This window comes from Myripristis murdjan, chromosome 13 (genome assembly GCF_902150065.1).
Source record: "Myripristis murdjan chromosome 13, fMyrMur1.1, whole genome shotgun sequence".
NCBI classification, from domain to species: domain Eukaryota; kingdom Metazoa; phylum Chordata; class Actinopteri; order Holocentriformes; family Holocentridae; genus Myripristis; species Myripristis murdjan.
In genome coordinates this window covers 38,326,449-38,349,823 of record NC_043992.1, presented here as the reverse complement: position 1 = coordinate 38,349,823, position 23,375 = coordinate 38,326,449, and the positions used below count along the sequence as shown (strand labels likewise).

Below are 23,375 nucleotides of genomic sequence, written 5' to 3'. Positions count from 1 at the left end.
CGAAGGTTTGAACTTTGAGAGTTTAAACAAGAGAGAAAAGTGAGAAAATGTTAATGCCTGTCTGAGAAAAGTGTATAAAGTGTGTAGTGAGGGGTTTTACAGCCTTAAAACATCTAGAATAATTGTAAAAAATAAAGCTGACTACTTCGCGGATTTCGCCTATTGCGGGTTATTTTTAGAACGTAACTCCTGCGATAAATGAGGGACCACTGTATATGTCAAAAGTCATATTCTTTTTCCTTTTTTTTTTTCTTTTTGGCATTGTTCAGCCCAATTTTACAGCTCCACGAAGAAATATCCTAGAAAACTGCTCTCATCTAAAAACTCGACACCATTTAAATGTTGTGTCTGTGCTTTAGCGCTCATTTAGCCCAGACGATATGGCCAATACATAATAAAACTAAAATTAAAATAAATAACATAAATATGAATGAAATAAATTAAATATGAACAAAAATTTGCACATTTTCACTGTTCTTGTTGTTTTCTTGCACTTTTCTTGTAAAAAACTCCACTCTTGCTGGCTGTGCTGTCGGGCCGTCACGTGACACGGGCCAGATCAACACGCCGCCAGGCTCAGGGGTGTCTCAGCACATAGTGAGTGAAGGAAGCTATCTAAAACAGCTGAAAGTTATGCATGCACCCCCTATTCTTATTTGTTAGTATCGATATTTGTTTGAGGAAACTGATGCCAAATGAGTAGCATGTGAGTGTCGATATATCGATACGCCCATCCCTACCACTCGGAGCAGATTTCAGGCCTCCGCAGCGAGCAGCATTGACAACAAAAAGGCGGCTTTTCATTGGACGGATGTCATGAAACGTCCCCGTCCCCGTCCCACCTGTGCAGAGGGAGCAGGTCAGAAAATGTATTTATAAGCTGCACAGCATTCGGCGCCTCGCAGCGCTGAATATGCCGGCACCATTTTTCCACACCCACGAGGAATCCAACATTTCCGAGTGGAGAGCTGTCAAGCAGCGGGGGGTGGGGGGGGGGGGGGGGGGGGGGGGGGCACCGCGAGTGGACATTCACAGTTGCTCCCCATTTTCTGCTGCCTGAAAATCACCCTCTCACCACTGAATCACATCCTCTCTCCCACATCTTCCTCCTCCTCCTCTACTTTGCACTAAACTGCCATCATAAAAATAATAACCGCTCAACATCTCTGCTTGGTTCGTATTTTATTTCTCTGACTGGCGCTTCTCTCCGACGTGATCATTCTATTATCACAGGAATAATGTCAGCACACTTTGACTCCGACCCTCACACCACTTGTAATATCTAGGAATTAATCTGTCGTTAAGTGGCTCCGGATGAGAGTGGCCGCTAAAAGGCTGCCATGTAAATGCAAATGCAGAAAAGAGATATGAGGCCTGGAGAAGAGAAAAACACAGTGTTAATTAGAGCAAAGTACTTTTTTTTTTTTTTTTTTTTTTTGCTGTGACATACTGGTGTTACACAGGGGAGAAGGTGTGTCTTGGCTATTTATAAGTGACTCCGGTTGGTGGGATCTTGTACTCCAGGCGTGTTGCAGCCAGAGGAGCTCAGTCGGGGAGAAACAAAGGGAGAGAACAAAGGCTCTGAATGGTGCAGCGTTTCCAAAGATGGCACTTCCCAGTGTGGCGTCCACAGCTGGAAGCCGAGCACAATGCGATCGCCTGCAAGTGTGACAGTGAATTCCTTTTCAACGTCAGATCGCGGATTCAAAATGATTCTGATGAGTCAGGTGTAGCGTAAGCATGAATCTGCACTCTTCTGTTTGCAGCCGCTTGCTCTGAATCGGCCCAAGGGCGGAAAGACAATGTGAACTGAAGTGAACCGAACTTGTTCTCCAATAAGAAGCCTGGGCAACGTTCCCAAATTTCCTTGGACTTCCATTTTTACCAGTCAGAGAAAATTTTGGGGTTCCTGTTTCCGCCAGCCCTGCAGAATGTATTTCTTCAGAGGGAGCAGGAGGGCGAAAAATGTGTGCTCGGTGAAATATGAGGCTCTTAGACTGCAGGTTCCACATTCAGCTGGGCTTCCTGATCTCTTCATGTTTTCAGGCACAACAGTGATTGGAAAAAAAAAAAAAAAAAAAGAACGCTGTTGCTTATTCACGTCTTTAATGACACTGAAGTTGCCTAATCCCACCGACCCTGTAAAGGATGTAGAAATTAAATGAAATATGCCTTTATAAAGTTTCACAATTCATCTGGGATGCTGTCACACAGGGAATGAAGGAAACCGAGGGTGTACACTGCAAAAACTCAAAATCCTACCAAGATCATTTGTCTTATTTCAAGTCAAAAATGTCTTATTTCTAGTCAAAATATCTCATTACACTTAAAATAAGACATGATCACCTCAGAAGTAACTTGTTTTTAGACAATTGTCTCTTGTTTCACGTGAAAATTCACTTGTTTCAAGTGAAAATTTGCTTGTTTCATTGGCAAAATTTGCCAGTGGAAAAAGTGAAAATTCACTTGAAATAAGTGAAAATTAGCTAGAAACAAGAAACAAATTTTGCCAATGAAACAAGCAAATTTTCACTTGAAACAAGAGACAATTGTCTAAAAACAAGTTACTTCTGAGGTGATCATGTCTTATTTTAAGTGTAATGAGATATTTTGACTAGAAATAAGACATTTTTGACTTGAAATAAGACAAATAATCTTGGTAAGATTTTGCGTTTTTGCAGTTTAGGGAGTTGTTCCTCATCCGATGTGAGGGTCTAAGGACAGAGGATGTTGTATTTTTCTGTAAAGCCCTTTGGGACAAATTTGTAATTTGTGATTCTGGGCTATACAAATAAATAAAATTGAATTGAATTGAACTGAATTGACATTTCGATGAAGCATTTTAGTGAAGATAAGCTTCTCCGCTCTGAGCCTCAGCACAGTCTGTTTTAGATACGGGGCTTTCTTCAGATCAAACAGTCACACACTGTTCGGACAGCACGTAGGAGCAGACCTTGATAAGAATGAGCACTGGTTGGTTGGTTCATTTGTCCTTGGGTCTCGAGCATCACGGGCCCTCCCTCGCTCTTTTTATCTCCTTGGAGCGCTCACAGTTTTCTCTCAGAGACGTTTGTTCAGACAGCAGACGTTGTCGATAGTGTTTTGTCTCGCTGTCTGTCTCTCTCTCTGAGACGTGAGACAGACACGCGCCGCCGCCGCTGCATCTTGTATTGTTTCTCTCTCTCTCTCTCTTTTTTTTTTTTTTTTTTTGTCTCAGAGACAGGGGCTGCCGGCGAAGCGAGGAGAGCAGAGCAGAGCAGGAGCAGGAGGAAGAACCATTTCCCCTGCGGCCTCTCTTGACACAGATTTCAGGCTGAACACACACACATACAGAGGCAACATCTCCCTGGATTATTACTGTTCATCCCCTCCTCCTCCTCCTCCTCCTCCTCCTCCTCCTCCACCTCTCCAGCCCCATCATACACACCCTGCAGGGTCTACCCCGAGCCTTCATCAGCCTGCGTTTGGATTTTCCTGCGTCTGCGGGTCGACGGGGTTCATACGGAGCAGATTGGTTTCGAGCTGGTCGTGACGCAGGAGGGAGCGAGGGCACGGGACGGAGGGGGGGAGGGGGAGGAGGAGGAGGAGGAGGCGGGGAGCGCGTTCGCTTTGAATCCGTTCCGGTCGTATCGTTTTCAGTATGTGCTGTCGAGAGCCTGAAAAGAGATCCGTCGAGCGATGGGCGAGGACTCGGCTTGAGTTTCCTCATTAGTCCAATCATAGTCAAGAGGGATGTGGAGGGAGCCGGAGCTGGAGATGAACCGAGGAGGAGAGGGAGGGCAGACGGGGTCAGCCAATAAAACATGGTCTCTGTAATCCCCCGTGTCCAAACTTTCTCTGTGATAAACTCATGCCGTAAATTCATCTAATATCCTTCAGCGCTGGGCTCCGAAGAACAGCCAATTACAGCAACAGCATAAAAAAATAAAACAGAAGGAAGTCCATAAATTGTGCATTGCTGCTTAATAGCTTCACTTCCAAATAGGGAGGGGGGGGGACTTCATTACAAAGCAGGCTGATTCATATATCATCATAACTGACTGTAAAAACAGTATGTAGGATGTGCATCATATTTAGGGTGCGTTCAGACCTGTGGCCTGTTTGCTTTGTTCAGATTCAGAGGCTAAATCGATGCAGTTGTTTTGTTTTTCGTTTGGGGCGTTTGTGTTCACAGGGCCGCCGTCTGTAGCGGGTCACAGCTGGAAACAAACGCCATGCGTGAACCAGCTGTTCTCTCATTGGTCAGAAATTACCCCGGAAGAAGAGGTTTCCTCTTTCGTTCTTAACCCGGGAAAAACAAAAACCATGGAGCGTCTTCAGCGTGTGGCCGGTTTGTTTCTGTGCAGTGGTGTAGTCTAGTTTATTCTGGTTTATCCCTTCCTGAAACGTTAACGTTAGCTCCAGCTGTAGTGTCCCCCGAAATATGGTCCAAAAGAGCCGCTTCGTAACACAGAGAAGGCGACTTTATGAACGGGAAAGTGAACATTATGTCAAAAAAACATACTGATACGTATGTTTGTGCATTTTGAAGTGGTTATACGGAAATTCGGGACCTTTTCTAGTGGGTATACACTGCAAAAACTCAAAATCTTACCAAGATTATTTGTCTTATTTCAAGTCAAAAATGTCTTATTCCTAGTCAAAATATCTCATTACACTTAAAATAAGACATGATCACCTCAGAAGTAACTTGTTTTTAGACAGTTGTCTCTTGTTTCCAGTGAAAATTTGCTTGAAACAAGTGAAAATTTGCTTGTTTCATTGGCAAAATTTGTTTCTTGTTTCTAGCTCATTTTCACTTATTTCAAGTGAATTTTCACTTTTTCCACTGGCAAATTTTGCCAATGAAACAAGCAAATTTTAAAAATTGTCTAAAAACAATTTACTTCTGAGGTGATCATGTCTTATTTTAAGTGTTTTAAATGAGATATTCTGACTAGAAATAAGACAAATAATCTTGGTAAGATTTTGCGTTTTTGCAGTGAAACGTTAACGTTAGCTCCAGCTGTAGTGTCCCCCGAAATATGGTCAGAAAGAGCCGCTTCGTAACACAGAGAAGGCGACTTCATGAACGGGAAAGTGAACGTTATGTTAAAAAAACATACTGATGCGTATCTCTGTGCATTTTTAAGTGGTTATACGGAAAGTCTGGACCTTTTCTAGTGGGTATACGGTGTATACCTGCGTATCACGTAGACCACACCACTGCTTCTGTGTGTTTCTGTGGTTAATGTACCGGTGATCTTTAGGGCTTTAGGGGCTCCAAACGGGACGGGTCTGACAGCAGCCGTAAGCTGATGTGCACATGGAAACAAAGAAAGCGATGTGAAGCCTGAGTGAGGTGGAGAATCATTCACATCAGTCAAAAGGAGAAATAAGCGGTAAGTGTGTGCTGCAGCGATGAAGAGATAATCACACCAAGGGTTCGACCTGGAGCTCGTTGTTTGGTTGCTAAGCTACGCAGGTGCATGATGGCATAAAGAAGGCGCGATGAGGGGAGTGTAAAAACGATTTCTTCCACGAGGAGAATCGCTTTTCGTTTTGCACGGATGATTTTGCGAGAGCGGCGATGAGCGAGGTCCACGTTCAGGTGAGTCTCTGCAGCAGGGACGGTGGGTTTGAGCATCACCTGTCTCTGCAGCCGTCCTCCTGTCAGCGCTCTGTGCAGTCCTTCCTGCTCACCACTAAAAGCTGTGTGCATGAGCAAACCCTTCAATCCCTCACATTCCCCATCTCTCCCTCCCTTTCATCTCTTTTCACTTGCGAGCGCTCTGGACAGCCCTCTCTATACGTTTCCCCCCATCCTCCTCTCCTCCTCCTCCTCTACCTTTCCCCCCCCCCGCCTCCTGTATGTCTGTCTCTCTCACAGCCATGTGAGCCAGCGACCCTTTCAGCCCTCTCTATCCGGGCTTACAGTCCACGTGGCCTAGAGCGGATTACGCTCTTGACATCACCGTGCCAGATGTTTGCGACTAAAATAGACAGAACAGCAATCCTCACCGCGCGGCGTCAAACAATGACTTCAGCCTAAAGACCTGCACCCCTTCGTGATACGTCCCCCATGATGTGTGCACAATCCTTATAATAATCTGAGTTTACAGGGACAAAAAAAATAAAAATGCACCTGCACTGCAAAAACCGTAAAATCTTACCAAGATTATTTGTCTTATTTCTAGTCAAAATATCTCATTTACACTTAAAATAAGACATGATCACCTCAGAAGTCACTTGTTTTTAGACAATTTTCACTTGTTTCAAGTGAAAATTCACTTGAAATAAGAGAAAATTATCTAGAAACAAGAAACAAATTTTGCCAATGAAACAAGCAAATTTTCACTTGAAACAAGAGACAATTGTCTAAAAACAAGTTACTTCTGAGGTGATCATGTCTTATTTTAAGTGTAATGAGATATTTTGACTAGTAATAAGACATTTTTGACTTGAAATAAGACAAATAATCTTGGTAAGATTTGGACTTTTTGCAGTGATGCACTGAATGACCTCGTGTGTTTGACTTCATCTCCGCCTCCCCTCTCGTCGGCGGGGAGGCAGTCGTCTTCATTAACTCGCCCAACAGCCTAAATGGACTCGCTCTCTCTCGTTTTCACTTCATTGCTGCCTCTTCCTCCTAAGCTCGTTTTTTTTTTTTTTCCCATCATTCCTCCTGCGAGCGTCCGCCCCCCGGCTCCCTCCAGATCAAACAGCCAATGAGCCGCCCCGCTGTAACACACACATTAGCATGATTAAATTGGCCATCGCCTGTCCATTTATTAAAAGCTTCTCCGGGCCGGGTGGTGGGGGTGGTGGTGGAGTTAATGGAGGTCGGGGGGCTATTTCTGACATTTCAGCCCGCCCAGGTGACGTGCCGGAGCGGGGGCCTGTGGAGGAGCGATGGCCGGGCGGGACAAAGCGGCGGTGGGCTCGGCTCGGCTCGGCTCTGGCCGGGTCCACGCAGGAGATTTAGGGCTTAGGCGATTGTTGGACGGGGCTCGGCGTGCTCAGAGCGACGGGGCCTGTGTGTTTTTTTTTTTTTTCGGCGGGCTGCATTCTGCGGACGCCGACTCTTCCCCCCACTTGGTGCTGCTCTCTCAGCAGTTTAAAAGAGGAGGATTAGACACAGGAGTGTGCCTCTCTCGTCTGCCAGAGAGCACCGCCGCCTAATCTCTCGCACTGAGGAGAGGGATTTAGGAGAAATGACCTGTGCTCACTTCACTTTCTCTGCCTTCTCCTCCTCCTCCTCTCTCCCTCCTCCACGTCCAGTCACAAGTCGGTGCCGCGTCCTTCCATCTGTCATTCCCGCCGACTCCCTCCTCCCTCCTCTCTCATTTTCCTGCTGGATGCCTCCTCGCTCATCAGCATGCGGCTCCATGCGGCCGCTGCTCGGGCCCCGGCAGGCTGGCAGGCTGGCAGGCAGGCAGACAGGCGTCAATGAAGGAGCCGCGGTAACGGGGCGGCTCGGCGCTGACGTCTCTCTCAGCGGCCTCGCTTAATGAGCGCATAATTGTTGAGCAAGCGAAAGAGGAATCGGGGGAAAACGAGAGGGGGGGAAACGTGGGGACGAGGCGAGCGGAGTGACGGAGAGATACGAGAGCGAGAGGACAGCGGAGGACAAAGGAAGACAGAAAATAACCAATTTGTCCCGAAGTGTGCGGCGGAGTTGGTGGCCGGAGCCGAGCGAAGGAAGAACACTGTGTCTAAATCAGAGGGACTTGGGGCTGAGGGTGTGTGTGTGTGTGTGTGTGTTTGTGTGTGTGGGGTGGGGGGGGGTGACATTGAGAGCGGGCGGGGAGAAGCGCAGTCTCAAGGACAACATGGACTTCGCTCCAAGGCAGCCACGAGCTGAGCGCTGCGACAGGACAGCAGCCAGAGGACGACGCAAGAAAGAACAAGATCAAGGGCGGCTCCCCGGACCGGGGCCCGTCACAGGGGCCCGTCAGAGGGGCCCACAACACGGGAAAACAGCTGGGCGGAGAGCTGAGAGAGAGAGAAAAGGATAGAAGTCGTCCACTTGCACGTCGCTGACCTCAGCGGTGCTGTCGCCACGCCAGAATCGTGACTTTGATGCAGCGACGCCACTTTTTCAGCGGCGACAGCGAGCGGGCGGCCCCGTCCAGAGCGAGCGAGCGGCCCCGTGCAGAGCGAGCGGCCCCGTCCGGAGCGGGCGGCCCCGTCCAGAGCGAGCGAGCGGCCCCGTGCAGAGCGAGCGGCCCCGTCCGGAGCGGGCGGCCCCGTCCAGAGCGAGCGAGCGGCCCCGTCCAGAGCGGGCGGCCCCGTCCGGAGCAGGCGGCCCCGTCCGGAGCGGGCTCAGACCACATGCTGACACCAGCATGAGCACTGGGGCCTCCTCAGCCCAGACTAAATCTAAAATCACAATGAAGTGAAGGATTGCGTTTTCAGTGGTTATGTTTGTAGACATTTGTAAAAAAAAAAAAAAATTCAACCAATAAAAATATCACTTTTTTTAAAACATGCTCCTCCCATTGAATAAAACTGCCCTGCAAAAACGCAAAATCTTACCAAGATTATTTGTCTTATTTCTAGTCAAAAATGTCTTATTTCTAGTCAAAATATCTCATTACACTTAAAATAAGACATGATCACCTCAGAAGTAACTTGTTTTTAGACAATTTCTTTTGAAAATTTGCTTGTTTCATTGGCAAAATTTGCCAGTGGGAAAAGTGAAAATTCACTTGAAATAAGTGAAAATGAGCTAGAAACAAGAAACAAATGTTGCCAATGAAACAAGCAAATTTTCACTTGTTTCAAGCAAATTTTCACTTGAAACAAGAGACAATTGTCTAAAAACAAGTTACTTCTGAGGTGATCATGTCTTATTTTAAGTGTAATGAGATATTTTGACTAGGAATAAGACATTTTTGACTTGAAATAAGACAAATAGTCTTGGTAAGATTTGGACTTTTTGCAGTGAAAGTGATCTCGTGTTGTCTTGTCCTTCTGAAAGCCCATAAAAACCCGTTTGAACCAGTAAGGAAGTGAGAAGCTCTCACCGCTGCTTTATTGGGACGTTCATGTGTAAAAAATTTGATGCAACTCCCTGACTCTGCAGCAACCAAAGAAACACCGAGCAAAGAAGACTCGGAGAGATTTTGCAGAAACTTCCGCGCGGGGGTTTGATGTTGGTTGAGTGTCCGTGTTTGTCGAAATCCTCAAAATGAAATAGTTCCAACATTTCGCTCGTGGGAACAAATTTTTTTCGACCGGTTTCGAGCGAGCGGGCTGACGGACGGCTCGGAGACGTTTTGCCCTGTTTGGACTCTGTTCATTCCACTCCAGCTCATTCCAGCCTGCACATAAAGGCCCTGCAGAGGCGACGATGAAATGGAATTTCAGCATGAAGAACAAATTTATTGAAAGTATTGAAAAAAAAAAAAAAATTTAATTCAATCTCTCAGAACGGTCCCGAAGCAGAGCTGAAATTTCTCCACTTCACCACTTCCACCTGAAAGTCTGTTAAAGAGGGGGGTGAACCTGCACTAACCCAACCCCCCCATGAGCTCTCAGGCAGAGGAGGCCATCTTTGCCGGGGGAAGATGATGAATGTGATGTAGATGCACTTATCTGTCATTAGGCCCTGCCCTGCCCTCCCCCTGCTTCCCCGCAGGGGGGAGAGAGGAGGGACTTCAATCAGACGAGAGGAGAATATCACTCTGCTGAGGCTCGCCGAGGCCGGGAGCTCATCCGTCACGTCTCTGTGGAGGAGACGCAGACTTCACAGCCGGAGCATCCATCTTCACATCCGTCTGCTACGCCGTCTTTGTGCCAGTCCTCTGACCTCGTCCCGTCCCCCTGAGGCCGGGGCGGGACCCTCTGCAGCACCCCACCGTCCCCCTGAGGCCGGGGGGGGACCCTCTGCAGCACCCCACCGTCCCCCTGAGGCCGGGGCCGGACCCTCTGCAGCACCCCACCGTCCCCCTGGTACCCCTTTTCCACCAGAGAGGTTCCAGGGCTGGTTCAGAGCCGGTGCCTGACTTAGCACCGGTTTTTTGGTTTTCCACCGACCAAGCACCGACCAAACTGGTTCCAAACTGGTTCCAGGTAAGCACCAACTTGGAGCTAAACAGGGGCCAGAGAAAGAACCGATGACGTGACCCACCACGTCATCGGTGGGCGGGCTTACAGACCCAAACGGGAACGGCGATCGCTATAAACCGTAACGTTTTTCTTTTTACGGACAATTTTAGAAAACAGATGTTTTACCTTCTTGACGGTTCCCAGACGGGTCACGCCTCCGTAACACCAGCTGATGAGGCATGTCACCATCGAACACTCTGGTGACGCTTCTGATGAAGGCGGGAGATTCACGCCGAAACGGTCAAGAAGGTAAAACGTTTTGTTTTCTAAAATTGTCCGTCAAAAGAAAAACGTTACGGTAATTTACTCAGGACATGATGAAGCTACACCACCTAGAGCGCTATAAACGAAGAGCTAAACGTAGTATTCGTTCGTTCCGACCACGAATACGACGGGTAGGCGGCGATAATTGCGTTTTTCGCCTCTGGATCGCAGTGTAGGCTTGTAAAGACACGAGCAGTATTTGCATCGCTGCGGTGGCTCGTCCATGTTGGTTGTCCATTTCACGATGACGTCATGACGTGGCTCTGAGCACGTTTACATGCACACCTTATTCCTGTATTAACCGGAATATTCGCAATATTCTGGTTGCGCACGTGTCATGTAAACACGCACCGAACCCGATTAAGGTCATATTCCGGTTGGAGAGAATTCCGAATAAGCCCCCTGGAATATTCCTGTTCCAACCGGAATATTGGGGCATGTAAACACCTTAGTCGGAAAACTCACCGAACCGGAATATTCAGTCACGACTGCGCATGCTCAACTCACAAGGAATTCTGTGGCGTCTTTGTTGCTATGGTTACCTGCAAGCGGGGAAAACGGCAGGGCGAACAGCAGCAAGAGCCAGGAGACTGCAGTCCACCTTCAGCTAATGAAAGACTTAAATATCACGGAGTATATCGATGGGAGAAAACATAGAACTAGCGACAGAAGAAGAAGAAAAAGAAGAAGAAGACGAGGAAGAAGACTTCTTCGTCTGTTTTTCCGGCAGACCAGACGCCTATACTCGTACTGCTGCCCCCTGCAGGCTGAGTGTCGCATTACGTCAGAGAGTGGAATACGCCGAAACACGGGGGCATGCCAAGTAACATGTAAACGGAATATTCCATTTGCCGCGGCGCAGTTACCTTAACCGGAATATTGAGCCGAACCGGAATATGGTGTGCATGTAAACGTGCTCTCTGACTCTGCTCCACTTGGCTCTTGGCCGGTGGAAAAGCAAACCGGTTCTTTGTTGGCACCAGTTAAGCACCGCGCTGCAAAAACGCAAAATCTTACCAAGATTATTCGTCTTATTCCTAGTCAAAATATCTCATTACACTTAAAATAAGACATGATCACCTCAGAAGTAACTTGTTTTTAGACAATTGTCTCTTGTTTCAAGTGAAAATTTGCTTGTTTCATTGGCAAAATTTGTTTCTTATTTCTAGCTAATTTTCACTTATTTCAAGTGCATTTTCACTTTTTCCACTGGCAAATTTTGCCACTGAAACAAGCAAATTTTCACTTGTTTTAAGTGAATTTTCACTTGAAACAAGAGACAATTGTCTAAAAACAAGTTACTTCTGAGGTGATCATGTCTTATTTTAAGTGTAATGAGATATTTTGACTAGGAATAAGACATTGAGGTTATGGTGTTTGGGCCCAGCAGTGCATATGTGCTTCCTCCCGGTAATCTAGGCCCTCTTGAGCCCTTCATTAGGCAAACCGCCACCAACCTAGGGGTTAAAATAGACTCTGATCTAAAGATGGATAAACAGATAAATGAGGTTGTACGAAAGAGCTTCTTCCAACTTAGGAGGCTGTCAAAGGTTAAACCGTGTCTATCTCGCCCTGTATTTGAAACTGTAATGCATGCTTTTATGACATCTCTTCTCGACTACTGCAATTCCCTGTATATTGGTGTTGGCCAGGCCTCCATTTCTCGCTTGCAGTTAGTCCAGAATGCCGCTGCCCGTTTGCTTACAGGTACACGAAAACGAGACCATATTAGCCCTGTATTGTCCTCCCTCCACTGGCTTCCAGTGCAATACAGGATTGATTTCAAAATCTTGCTCTTTGTTTTTAAGTGTCTAAATGATTTGGCACCTGTATACCTGTCGGACTTGCTGGAACCCTATGTCCCTTCAAGGGCACTCAGATCCTCCGACCAGCTCCTATTGTCCGTGCCTAGAACCAGACTGAAGCTCAGAGGCAGCCGAGCCTTTGCTGTGGCAGCCCCCAGGCTCTGGAACGAGCTGCCCCTGAACATAAGACAAGCCCCTCCCCTTCAGGTGTTTAAAACACGCCTCAAGGCTCATTTCTACACTTTGGCTTTTCCATCTTCAGCTTGAGCATTTGATGTTTTATGTGGCACTGGGCATGTTTGTATATATGTTTTTTGATTTATGTTTATAATCTATTGGAAAGCACTTTGGCACAACTCTTTGTATTTAATGTGCTATATAAATAAATGTGGTATGGTGTGGTATGGTATTTTTGACTTGAAATAAGACAAATAATCTTGGTAAGATTTGGACTTTATGCAGTGTGGCTTTAGCACCAGCACCAAACTAGCACCAGGTGTTTTTTGGTGGAAAAGAGGCATGAGAGAGATCCCAACTCCAAACCCACTTGATGACAAACCCCTGCGCCCCCGCATGGCCGCCCCGCCCCGCCCGTCAGGCCACGGCGCTAAATGGGCTCCTTGAAACATAAGGCCGGGATGTGATGAACAGTGGGTGGGGGGGGTGGAGGCTGGTGGAGACGGCGAGCTGCTCAGAACGCTCTATAATTAGCTGCCGAAGATCAAATGACTTTTAATGGGTTTGTCTCCAAACAGCAGACTATTTCTGACGTGCGCTCGGAGCGATATTCATATCTCATCAAACTAATGGAACACTCCGGAGCGCCTGATTGGTTTTTATCTGGGATCAAAATGGCTGATAAAGGTGCAGGGGGAGCGGCGCTCACGAGCTCCAAAAAAAGAAGAGAGGAAAAAAAAAAAAAAAAAAAAGAAAGCGCTCCTCCATCTCTTCAGCATCACGGGCCTGTTTGGGAGGAAAAACGCAGACAAAAGACGTCCGGCGCCTCGTGATCTGACGGCTCGCTCGGCGTCTGCGGCTCGACGCCACTTATTTCCCATGAGCACTTTCAGCGAGAATGGCCCTTTAACCGGCGAGCGTGACAGATAATGAAAACCTCGACTGGTCATTAGTTTGAAAATTAATGAGAGCGACGCTGCAGGAATAATATGAGGGTCACAGCTCAGCCACTCCTTGATCTGGTAACAAGGCGAGCCACGTGCAGAATGCTAAATATGCCTCTTGTAATCACACACACACACACACACACACACACACACACACACACCACGCTCTATCTTCCTGGCTTTCAGCTGCCACTGTACTGCTTACAGAGAAGTGTGTGTGTGTGTGTGAGAACATGCAGGAGGAGGAACTACAGGCAGAAGGAAGAGGCTCGGTAGCATGAACCTGTTGGTGTGTGTGTGTGTGTGTGTGTGTGTGTGTGTGTGTGTCCTCTCCTGCTCACATCCCTCCATCTGTGTGGCGAGCCCGCACATTCGAGCTTCATTCATTCATTCCTCCGAGTCAGTCGCTTGTTTTACTTTCTTTCTTTATTTACCGCAGACGGAGGAAATTAAATCAGTGGATTTCTATTCAGTTTCAATTTCTGTCCTTTGTCCGGTGGAGCTCTACCTCTCCTTTATGTCGAGCCGTCCCTTTGAATTATAGAACACACTGGGGGGGGGGGGGGGGGGGGGGGTGCACAGGCCCGAGCTATCCTTCATGCATGAACACCTCTCATTTAATTAATTACAGAGCATGAATGTGGGGGCTTACAGTACGAGAGAGCCAGAACTGAAAGGAAAATGTTCATGTCATTTCTATTATAGAGACACAGAGAGAGAGAGAGAGAGAGAGATGGAGAGAGAGAATCAGCCTGTCGCTCTGCCTTGGCGGTGTGATGGCTTTTCTTTTCTTCCCCCCTTCCTTTCTTTGGGAGGTGGACTCTCCCAGCCGCCCCGTCTGGCTCCCAGGTGGGACGTCCTGCAGGGCTGCTGCTTGTCCTTGGCCACCTTCTCCTTGACAAAACTGCTGGATCAGACGAGCTGCTAACAGGCCTCTCTCTCTCTCTCTCTCTCTCTCTCTCTCTCTCTCTCCCTCACCCTCTCTCTCTCTGTCTCTCTCTCTCTCTCTCTCTCTGGGGGGATACAGTTACACTGCACTGCTTCTATCTCTTACCGCTCTGACATTTTCATTTCCCCACTCTCTCCTGAGGAAAAAACACAGAAACTAATAAAGAATTTAAAAACACACACACACACACACACACACACACACACACACACACACACACACACACACACACACACAGGATGGAGTTCCTGCTGCCCTTTGGTTCCGGTCTGGATGACACCATTTCCACTTTGGGCGTGGGGGAGGGGGAGGGGGAGGGGGAGGCGGGGCGGAGGAGGAGGGCAGGGAGCTGGAGGCCTGTTTTCCCTGGCAGGGCCTGGCAGGGTTTGTGCAGCGTTACTCAGCAAAACACAGCAAACAGCAGCCAGCCAGCCAGCCAGTCATCCAGCCAGTCAGCCAGTCAGTCAGTCATCCAGTCATCCACCCAGCCAGTCATCCAGCCAGTCATCCAGTCACCCAGCCAGCCATCCAGCCAGTCATCCAGCCAGTCATCCAGCCAGTCAGCCAGTCATCCAGCCAGCCAGTCATCCAGCCAGTCATCCAGCCAGCCAGTCATCCAGCCAGTCATCCAGCCAGTCATCCAGCCAGCCAGTCATCCATCCAGCCAGTCATCCAGTCATCCATCCAGCCAGTCATCCAGTCATCCAGTCATCCAGCCAGCCATCCAGCCAGTCATCCAGTCATCCAGCCAGCCATCCAGCCAGTCATCCAGTCATCCAGCCAGTCATCCAGCCAGCCAGCCAGCCATCCAGCCAGTCATCCAGTCATCCAGCCAGTCATCCAGTCATCCAGCCAGTCATCCAGTCATCCAGCCAGTCATCCAGCCAGTCATCCAGCCAGCCATCCAGTCATCCAGTCATCCAGCCAGCCATCCAGTCATCCAGTCATCCAGTCAGTCATCCAGCCAGCCAGTCATCCAGCCAGTCATCCAGCCAGTCATCCAGCAGGCTTATCAGGCAGCAGCTCCTCCCCTTCCTGCACTCAGACACCTGGGCATGGAGTCGGCCTCAGGGAAGTCAAACACACCTTTTCACGGCTCTCAAGTCACCGCCGTGCGCACGAGGAGCGTGCACGAGGAGCGTGCACGAGGAGCGTGCACGAGGAGCGTGCATGAGGAGCGTGCACGAGGAGTGTGCACGAGGAGGCGCTGTGGCTGCAGACCGTCCTCGGCCACGTTCTCGATTCGTGCCGCTGGTGGCGGCGAGGCTGAGGCACGCGAGATAAAAAAAAAAACAGCCCTAAAAATACAACAGCGTCCCAGAGAAGAGCGTGGAACACACACACACACACACACACACACAGGCAGACCGATATAGTTTGGAGCTAAAGACACACAGGCAGGCAGACAGACCCCTCCTCCACACACACACACACACACACACACACACACACACACACACACACACACACACAGATGAACAAAGCGCTGAGAACCACATCAGTTGTGAGCGAGGTTTGGAAAACTGGGTCTGATCTGAACGCTGCTGTTAGACAAGAGACAAAAAACTAAAAAAACTAAAACCAGCCTCTGAGTGATTTATTCTCTTTGGTCGTGCAGCTGAGGAGGAGACAGACAGGTGAGAGACAGACAGCTGACCCGTCTCTCTGCCTCTCAGCTGACCCGTCTCTCTGCCTCTCAGCTGTCTCTCTCCATCCCTCTCTCCGTTTAGACAGGCAAGTAAAGCCAGGCCTCAGCCAGGCTGCTGATGACTCACTGAGCGGCCACTGGTGCACAGACAGGTGAGAGACAGACAGGTGAGAGACAGACAGGTGGGAGACAGACAGGTGAGAGACAGACAGGTGGGAGACAGACAGGTGAGAGACAGACAGGTGAGAGATAGACAGGTGGGAGACAGACAGGTGGGAGACAGACAGGTGAGAGATAGACAGGTGAGAGACAGACAGGGCCATAGGCAGAGGCACAAGCGCACTATAACTCAGAGATGGAACAGCAGATATTTTATTCATGGGAAGAAAAACCCAAGCAGGGAGAATGACTCACAGAGCCACTGTAGGCACACACACACACACACACACACACACACACACACACACACACACACACACACACACAGAGGCTAACCCACCTACACTGACTGCACGCTCGTTCTCAAATGAAAGTAAAATGTGAAGCAGCAGGGCTTTTTTTCCAGGCGGGGATTCAAACCAACGCTTTTGTCTCCTGAACCTGCCGCCGGAGCGTGCACATCGGCCCACATGTGGCGGCTGAGGGCGTGGCGTGGCAGGGCGTGGCGGGGGGGGGGGGGGGGGGGGGGGGGGGGGGGGGGGTGGAAGGACGGGGCGTGGCATGGCGTGGCGTGGGAGGGGCGTCTCGTGCAGCCTCAGCGATGTGCAGTGAAGAGTGTGTGGATCTGAACCCATCGCCCTCAATCTCTTGCTGAGGAAAACGACTAAATATGTGATGAGACGAGCTGTGAAGAGGAGTCGGGTGCGCAAAAACATTTCAAATGCATGCATGCACCAAACACACACACACACACACACACACACACACACACACACACACAGTGGCAGAGTGGATGCTACTCTGCTCTGCTGGGGATAATTAGAGCAGCCCGGCAGACAAAGCCCGGCATCGTGAGAACAAGCCTCGCCTGATGAGGCCTCTCCGTTCAAATCCCCGGGATGAGCAGGGAGTGTGTGTGTGTGTGTGTGTGTGTGTGTGTGTGTGTGTGTGTGTGTGTGTGTGTCGGCGGCGCGGCGGCTCCAGGAGACGTGCACAGGCTTGGAGGAAGAAACCGCCAAGATGGAGAGAGAGAGAAAGAGAGAGAGAGGGAAGTGTAGATGAAGTGAGTAAAGGACGAGAGGCTTCGACTCGATCGGACGCCCCTCCCTCGCTCGGATTGACGGAGCGGGTGAGAAAGGAAGCAGCCAGCGTGTGTGTGTGTGTGTGTGTGTGTGTGTGTGTGTGTGTGTGTGTGAGCAGACAGAGAGGGGTAGGGCTCTGGGATTAGTACCTGTCCCTCTGCAGATCTATAAGCACGAGTGTTTCTAAGAGGATTCACGGGGATACAGGGCCGCCCAGACAATCGGAAACACGCTTTTTACGCGCTAATCTGTGAATTGAGGGCCCGCTGATGGAGCACACGCCGCCGCCTTCGACTTGATTGACACGACCGGGACCGAACGTGCGGGTCAAAGAGGCCAATCTTCACAGCTCAGAGAAGAGAAAAGCACCTGGAGGACACCTTTAGAGATCAGAATCAAACCCCGGAGTGATACTGGATGCTGTTTCAGGGCATTTTAATGGGCAATCCCCCCCCCGCCCCCCCCTCCCGTCTCTCCAAGGTGTCTTTATCACCTCTGTGTGGTAACGACGCCCCGGGCCGTCCCGCCTATTCAGGAGCTCACAAAGGGCCCTCATAGGGAATCAGTGAGCCCCACCGTGCAGGGCTCCACGGCCCCCGCCCCGACAATCACAGCCAAGCGGGGGCTTTCATTCACACACACAATTGTGCACTATCAGCCCATATCGAGAGCAAACACACACATGCACGTATAGACTCTCAAGTGCACACACACACACACACACACACACACACACACAGAGGCGCTGGATGATAAGAATAAAAAATGCTGTTGCAAGAGCCCTGCAATCAAAGAGCAGCAGGCGCAGCGGCTCCCTCGTTTTGTGGGCTATGCAGAACAGTTTTTTTTTTTTTCTTTCTCGCCTCTCTCCTTAGTTCACACTGGAAAAATGCTCCTAAAAACTCTTTTTTTTTTATTCAGTGAGAAATACTTTGGACGGCGTCTGCTAGTGTGCCCCTGCAGGCCTTTCTGACTCACACATGTTTGCAAACAGATCACATGAGGCCGAGGTCAATCAGCCACCGGGGCGAGTTAGCACCGCACTAAATGACTCTCTCTCTCCCGAAACGAGCCCGGGCTCGCCCCGGATTATGACACGCGATCACGCCGATGCTCTCGACGCTGCAGGCCCAGAGACGAGGGGAACAAATTAAAAATCTCTTTGACATCATGACTGGTGCATTCAGAGCTGCCGTGTTGCACAACTGTTTCCCCACACCGCTGCTGCTGCTGCTGCTGCTGCTGCTGCTGCTGCTGCTGCTGCTGCTGCTGTGATCACGGCTGCCTGGAAGAGCCAGCAGAGAATGGGATGTACCGAACGCGTCAACTATTCCAGATATTCTGCGTTCCGTTAATCCGGTGGGAACCGTATCAGCAAATCCCTCGGTGTGATGCAATCCTCTGGGTAAACTTGCTCTGTGGGAGCCGGCGCCCCGATTTCCAAATGGGCTCCAGATACAAGATGCAGCCATTTTCCACCAGCGAGAGTGACACTGACATGAAACCCCATCCTGTTGTGCGTCCAGATGAAGAAAGGGAACAGAAATCAGGAGGTGAAATATGCGCTGCAAAAACTCCAAATCTTACCAAGATTATTTGTCTTATTTCAAGTCAAAAATGTCTTATTACTAGTCAAAATATCTTATTATTATTATTAATATCTTATATATCTTATTACACTTGAAATAAGACATGATCACCTCAGAAGTAACTTGTTTATAGACAAAATTCGCTTGAAACAAGTGAAAATTTGCTTGTTTCATTGGCAAAATTTGCCAGTGGAAAAAGTGAAAATTCACTTGAAATCAGTGAAAATTAGCCAGAAACAAGAAACAAATTTTGCCAATGAAACAAGCAAATTTTCACTTGAAACAAGAGACAGTTGTCTAAAAACAAGTTACTTCTGAGGTGATCATGTCTTATTTTAAGTGTAATGAGATATTTTGACTAGGAATAAGACAAATAATCTTGGTAAGATTTTGACTTTATGCAGTGTGGCTCTAGCACCAGCACCAAACTAGCACCAGGTGTTTTTTGGTGGAAAAGAGGCATGAGAGAGATCCCAGACAATTGTTTAGACAATGGTCTCTTGTTTCAAGTGAAAATTTGCTTGAAACAATGAATGAATGAATTTTTTATTTTGGTGTCATGCTAATAAACATAGCCCAGCCTGCATGGGCTTACAGGACACCATATCTGCTGTTATTCAAATTTCACGGTCAGGTAATAAACACAAAAAAAAGGGGAAGAAAAACTAAAAGGAGGTCAGACAATCAAGACCATCAAGACAATGTACTTAGGATAAACAGAAGATTATCGATTAAACAAAGCATCCTGTCTTCTCCTCCAAGCCCTTGGCACATAGAGAGCACAGCCAAAAGGGTCATAAGTGAACAGCCACTCTAGTTTAATGTAGTCTGAATACCAGAATACTTCAGGATTTTTTAATAGAATACGATGGAACCATAATGTTCTTAAATCATCATAACAGGAGCAATGTAGCAAAAAATTAGATTTGTTCTCTATTTCATTAAGATCACACATTTCACACAGTCGACCTTCCTCGGGGATGCCCTGGAAGCGTCCCACCTCTATGTTCAGAGGGAGGATGCCAGTTCTCACCTGTGCCATCAATGATCTTTGGCTTCTGGATAATCGACAGCTTTAGTGAAAACAAGTGAAAATTTGCTTGTTTCATTGGCAAAATCGGTTTCTTGTTTCTAGCTCATTTTCACTTATTTCAAGTGAATTTTCACTTTTTCCACTGGCAAATTTTGCCAATGAAACAAGCAAATTTTCACTTGTTTCAAGAGACAACTGTCTAAAAACAAGTTACTTCTGAGGTGATCATGTCTTATTTTAAGTGTAATGAGATATTTTGACTAGAAATAAGACATTTTTGACTTGAAATAAGACAAATAATCTTGGTCAGATTTTGTGTTTTTGCAGTGCAGCGGGGCAGAGCTAGCTGCAGCCTGGGCTGTGTGCGAGGCAGAGATGCTCGGATGAGGGGTGTGGGGGTGTGGGGGTGTGGGGGGGGGGGGACACAGCTGAAGAAACAAAGATGGCAATCTGGCGCTCTCGCAGGTACATGACAAAACAAGAGCGTTTACACAGCTGAGGTTGGCCGGCAGCGGGAAGAAGGAAGGAGGAAACAGGAGATGAGCTCCGGTCCGCTGACACCTTTTCAGATTCACAACACAACACGAGGCGGACCACGGACGAGGGGTGGGGGAGTGAAGTGAAGCATTGTGGGTCTCTCAGGGGCTTCACAGGCTGGTCATAAATTCAGCTCAAGGTCCAGAGGAGTGTGTGTGTGTGTGTGTGTGTGTGCAATCAACACAACAGCAACATCTACCTCAGCCGTGTCTCCAGAAGATCATCAGCGAGGCTCAGTCTGCACACCCCACCAAGCTGACACACACACACTGCTACACACACACACACACACACACACACACAGCAGCAAGCAACAGTCAACACAACACAGTTCCAGCCATTTTTTTTGGTGTTCAAACATTTGAGAAGCAAACAAAAGGGCAAGAATGCAGCTTCAGCCTCTTTCCACCGGCCTGAGAGAGAAACCCACCATAAATAAAGCCACTGTAACGTTTTACCAGCTAAAACTGACAACTGAACCCTTTTTTTTCTTTTTTTTTTGGAGAAAATTCTTCTATCATATAACAGCATTTGTGCTTGTTCCTGTTTGCTTTCTGTTCCCCTCTGATTCTTTGATTCTGCTGATCAAACACGCAGGACTCTGTGCACATTTGTGGCCTTACCAAGGTAATTACATCATTATTTTTATTCCTTTATTAGAATGAAGTTTCCTGCTGGCAGTGTTTAGCGGGATGGGATCGGGCCGGAAAAAAAAAAAGCAAAGACGAATGCTCTATGTGCGTTTCCTTTTGCTTCTAATAAAAATAAATGCCAAACAAACAAACAGGCCCGTGCCATCGGCGCTGATTAAACCAGAGGAATCCACAGCACCCTGCCAACCGCCTCGGCACAGAGCAGCCACAGCAAATTTCTCAATTCAATCTGGGTGACTGATCAGGATAATTCATTGATTTAATCCATTAATCATCTCAGGAGAGAGCGCGCCGTATTGATCACCACTTTTGTACGGCTAAAAGGGCTGACGGAGGAGGCGATCCTTCCAGAGAGGAGAGGTCTTTATGCTCGGGGTGCAGCGGCATAGATTTTCCTGAGGACATAATAAGCATTATTTCCCCAACACAAAGCCAACACTGCCTCAAAATGGCTGAGGGTTTGTTGCAAGGCGCAGGGAGAGAGCGTTCCCTCGCAGCCACTCGTGCGCGGCACAATGGTGCCAGGAGGAGACGTCTTGATAAACTGTTTTGTCATGCCTGATTCAACAGTGAGCAGGGACACGCGTGTTTACCCTCCACTGGGGTTTGCCTGGTTTGAAAATGGGTGCATTGTTGTCCCGTGACACATGTCTGACACTGCAGGCATCAGCGTCTGGGGACAATAACTGATAAGCCAAGCAGGAAACTGGGACATCAGGTAGGTGAACGTGATGGTGCGAGGTGTGTGTACATCCATCTGTGTGTGTGTGTGTGAGTGTGTGTGTACAAAAAGACCTACATACGAACAGGGTCACTTGGACCTGCAACAGACCAAATCAACTTCTTTGCAGTGTTTTGGAGTGTAAACAAATAAACATGGACCTATAAAAAAAAAAAATATGACATGAAAAGTTAAGATGTTGCAATGTTAGAAATGAATACACAAATCATACAAAGCCCTTAAAGTCAACATGCAGGCCTGCACCACATTATGGCCTGCCCGGCTTGGTAAACACTGCACAGGTGAGGTCACTGATAACACATGGAAACCAACGACTTCCTCTTTTATGATCAGGAAAAAAAAAATACATATTCACATGATGGGCACGACGGTTATGAAAAAGAAGCAGAACATGTGATACACAGCAAAGGTCTCCTGTGTCCCAAAAAAAAAAAAAAAAAAAAAAAAAAAGGCCTGACAGAGCGCCAGTTGTCTTTCATTTGATCTCTGCAGCAAACCCTGCTATAATTCCCTGTTAGAGCCCTTCCGGCACCACAGCGGCCAACTCACACCAACAATCTGCAATCGATGCGCAAGAATGAACTGAAGAATGACCTGAACACACGCGCATTAATATTTAACTGGGTACTGGTTATTATATCAGCCTGGATGGCAGACCTCTAAAAGGAAACACACAGAGGCTTCATGAATTATATGCATTCCAACATCCTGATCTGGAACCGTTGGATCAGTCACTTGTGTGGTCACAGGCGACCGACGGGCAAAAACAGCATAACATGAGGCTGTCAGTGAAAGTGAATTAAAATGACACATGCCCTTGGTTTGGGGAAATCAGCAGAGGAGTGGGAAATACATCACGTTTAGAAATGACAAAACACAGGCCGGGCATATTTGTCTCTGCTGAGGCGAACGCACAGCCGTGCTTTGATTCAAGAGAAGCTCGTAACACCAACAGAGGAAAACAGAAAAAACACATTTAGAGTCAAGCGTTCATACCTCAATATAGCCGGCCAGCGCTGGAACCACGATGCCCAAAATAAGGACAGATATCGCTGGGACTGAACCCATCTTCCAAGCTCTCCCGGTTGTGCTACTGTAAATAACTTGTATCCTGTGGGGCTGTTTGAAAGCTGCCGTCCGGGAAAATCAAGAAGCAGCCAAGTCCTGGGGATAATGTGATAATCTGCTCCGGTGAGCGGGACGAGTCCTGCTCCGCTTGTTTTGTTACCCGAGATCGACAGAAAAAATATTTCAGAGGGATTGCGCGTCTTCTCTCGAAATGTGAACTGTGGCTGTGGCGCGCCCGCTCCGCCGCTGCCTCACTCCCTCCCCGCTCTGATCCCGCCGCACGGCCCGGGAGCGACACACTGCGCCACCAGGCGACCGCTGCACCGCCGCCTTCACGGACCCCGCGGAAACTCCGAGCTCCGCAGATGGGAGGTCGTAAATACTCGTTGGCATCAGACTCAGAATACTTTATTGATCCCCAAGGGGAAATTAGGTCAGTTGGAGATACGCAGTTTCTCAAGAGAATAATTAAATTGTAAAAAAAGAGAAAAAAAAGAAAAGAAATATAAATACATATGCATTAATTAAAATATGAAGAGTTCATTTGCAAAAACAGATAAAAGCCATTCTTAAAATGAATACACCTTTTTCACTGATACTGCTTGGAGTACACACACACACACACACACA

The 23,375-nt window shown here is 48.1% G+C and overlaps 1 protein-coding gene across 3 annotated transcripts in view; it reads right to left on the bottom strand.

Annotated features, from left to right (window-relative positions):
* Window positions 1-23,024, bottom strand: part of aplp2 (amyloid beta (A4) precursor-like protein 2) — a 94,011-nt gene extending 70,987 nt beyond the window's left edge. For all 3 annotated transcript variants that reach the window (XM_030067683.1, XM_030067684.1, XM_030067686.1), the window contains exon 1: window positions 22,674-23,024. In XM_030067683.1, coding sequence (XP_029923543.1) covers window positions 22,674-22,745 — 72 coding nt within the window. In that variant the 5' untranslated portion in view covers window positions 22,746-23,024. The remainder of the gene's footprint in view (window positions 1-22,673) is intronic.
* Window positions 23,025-23,375: the final 351 nt, after the last annotated feature.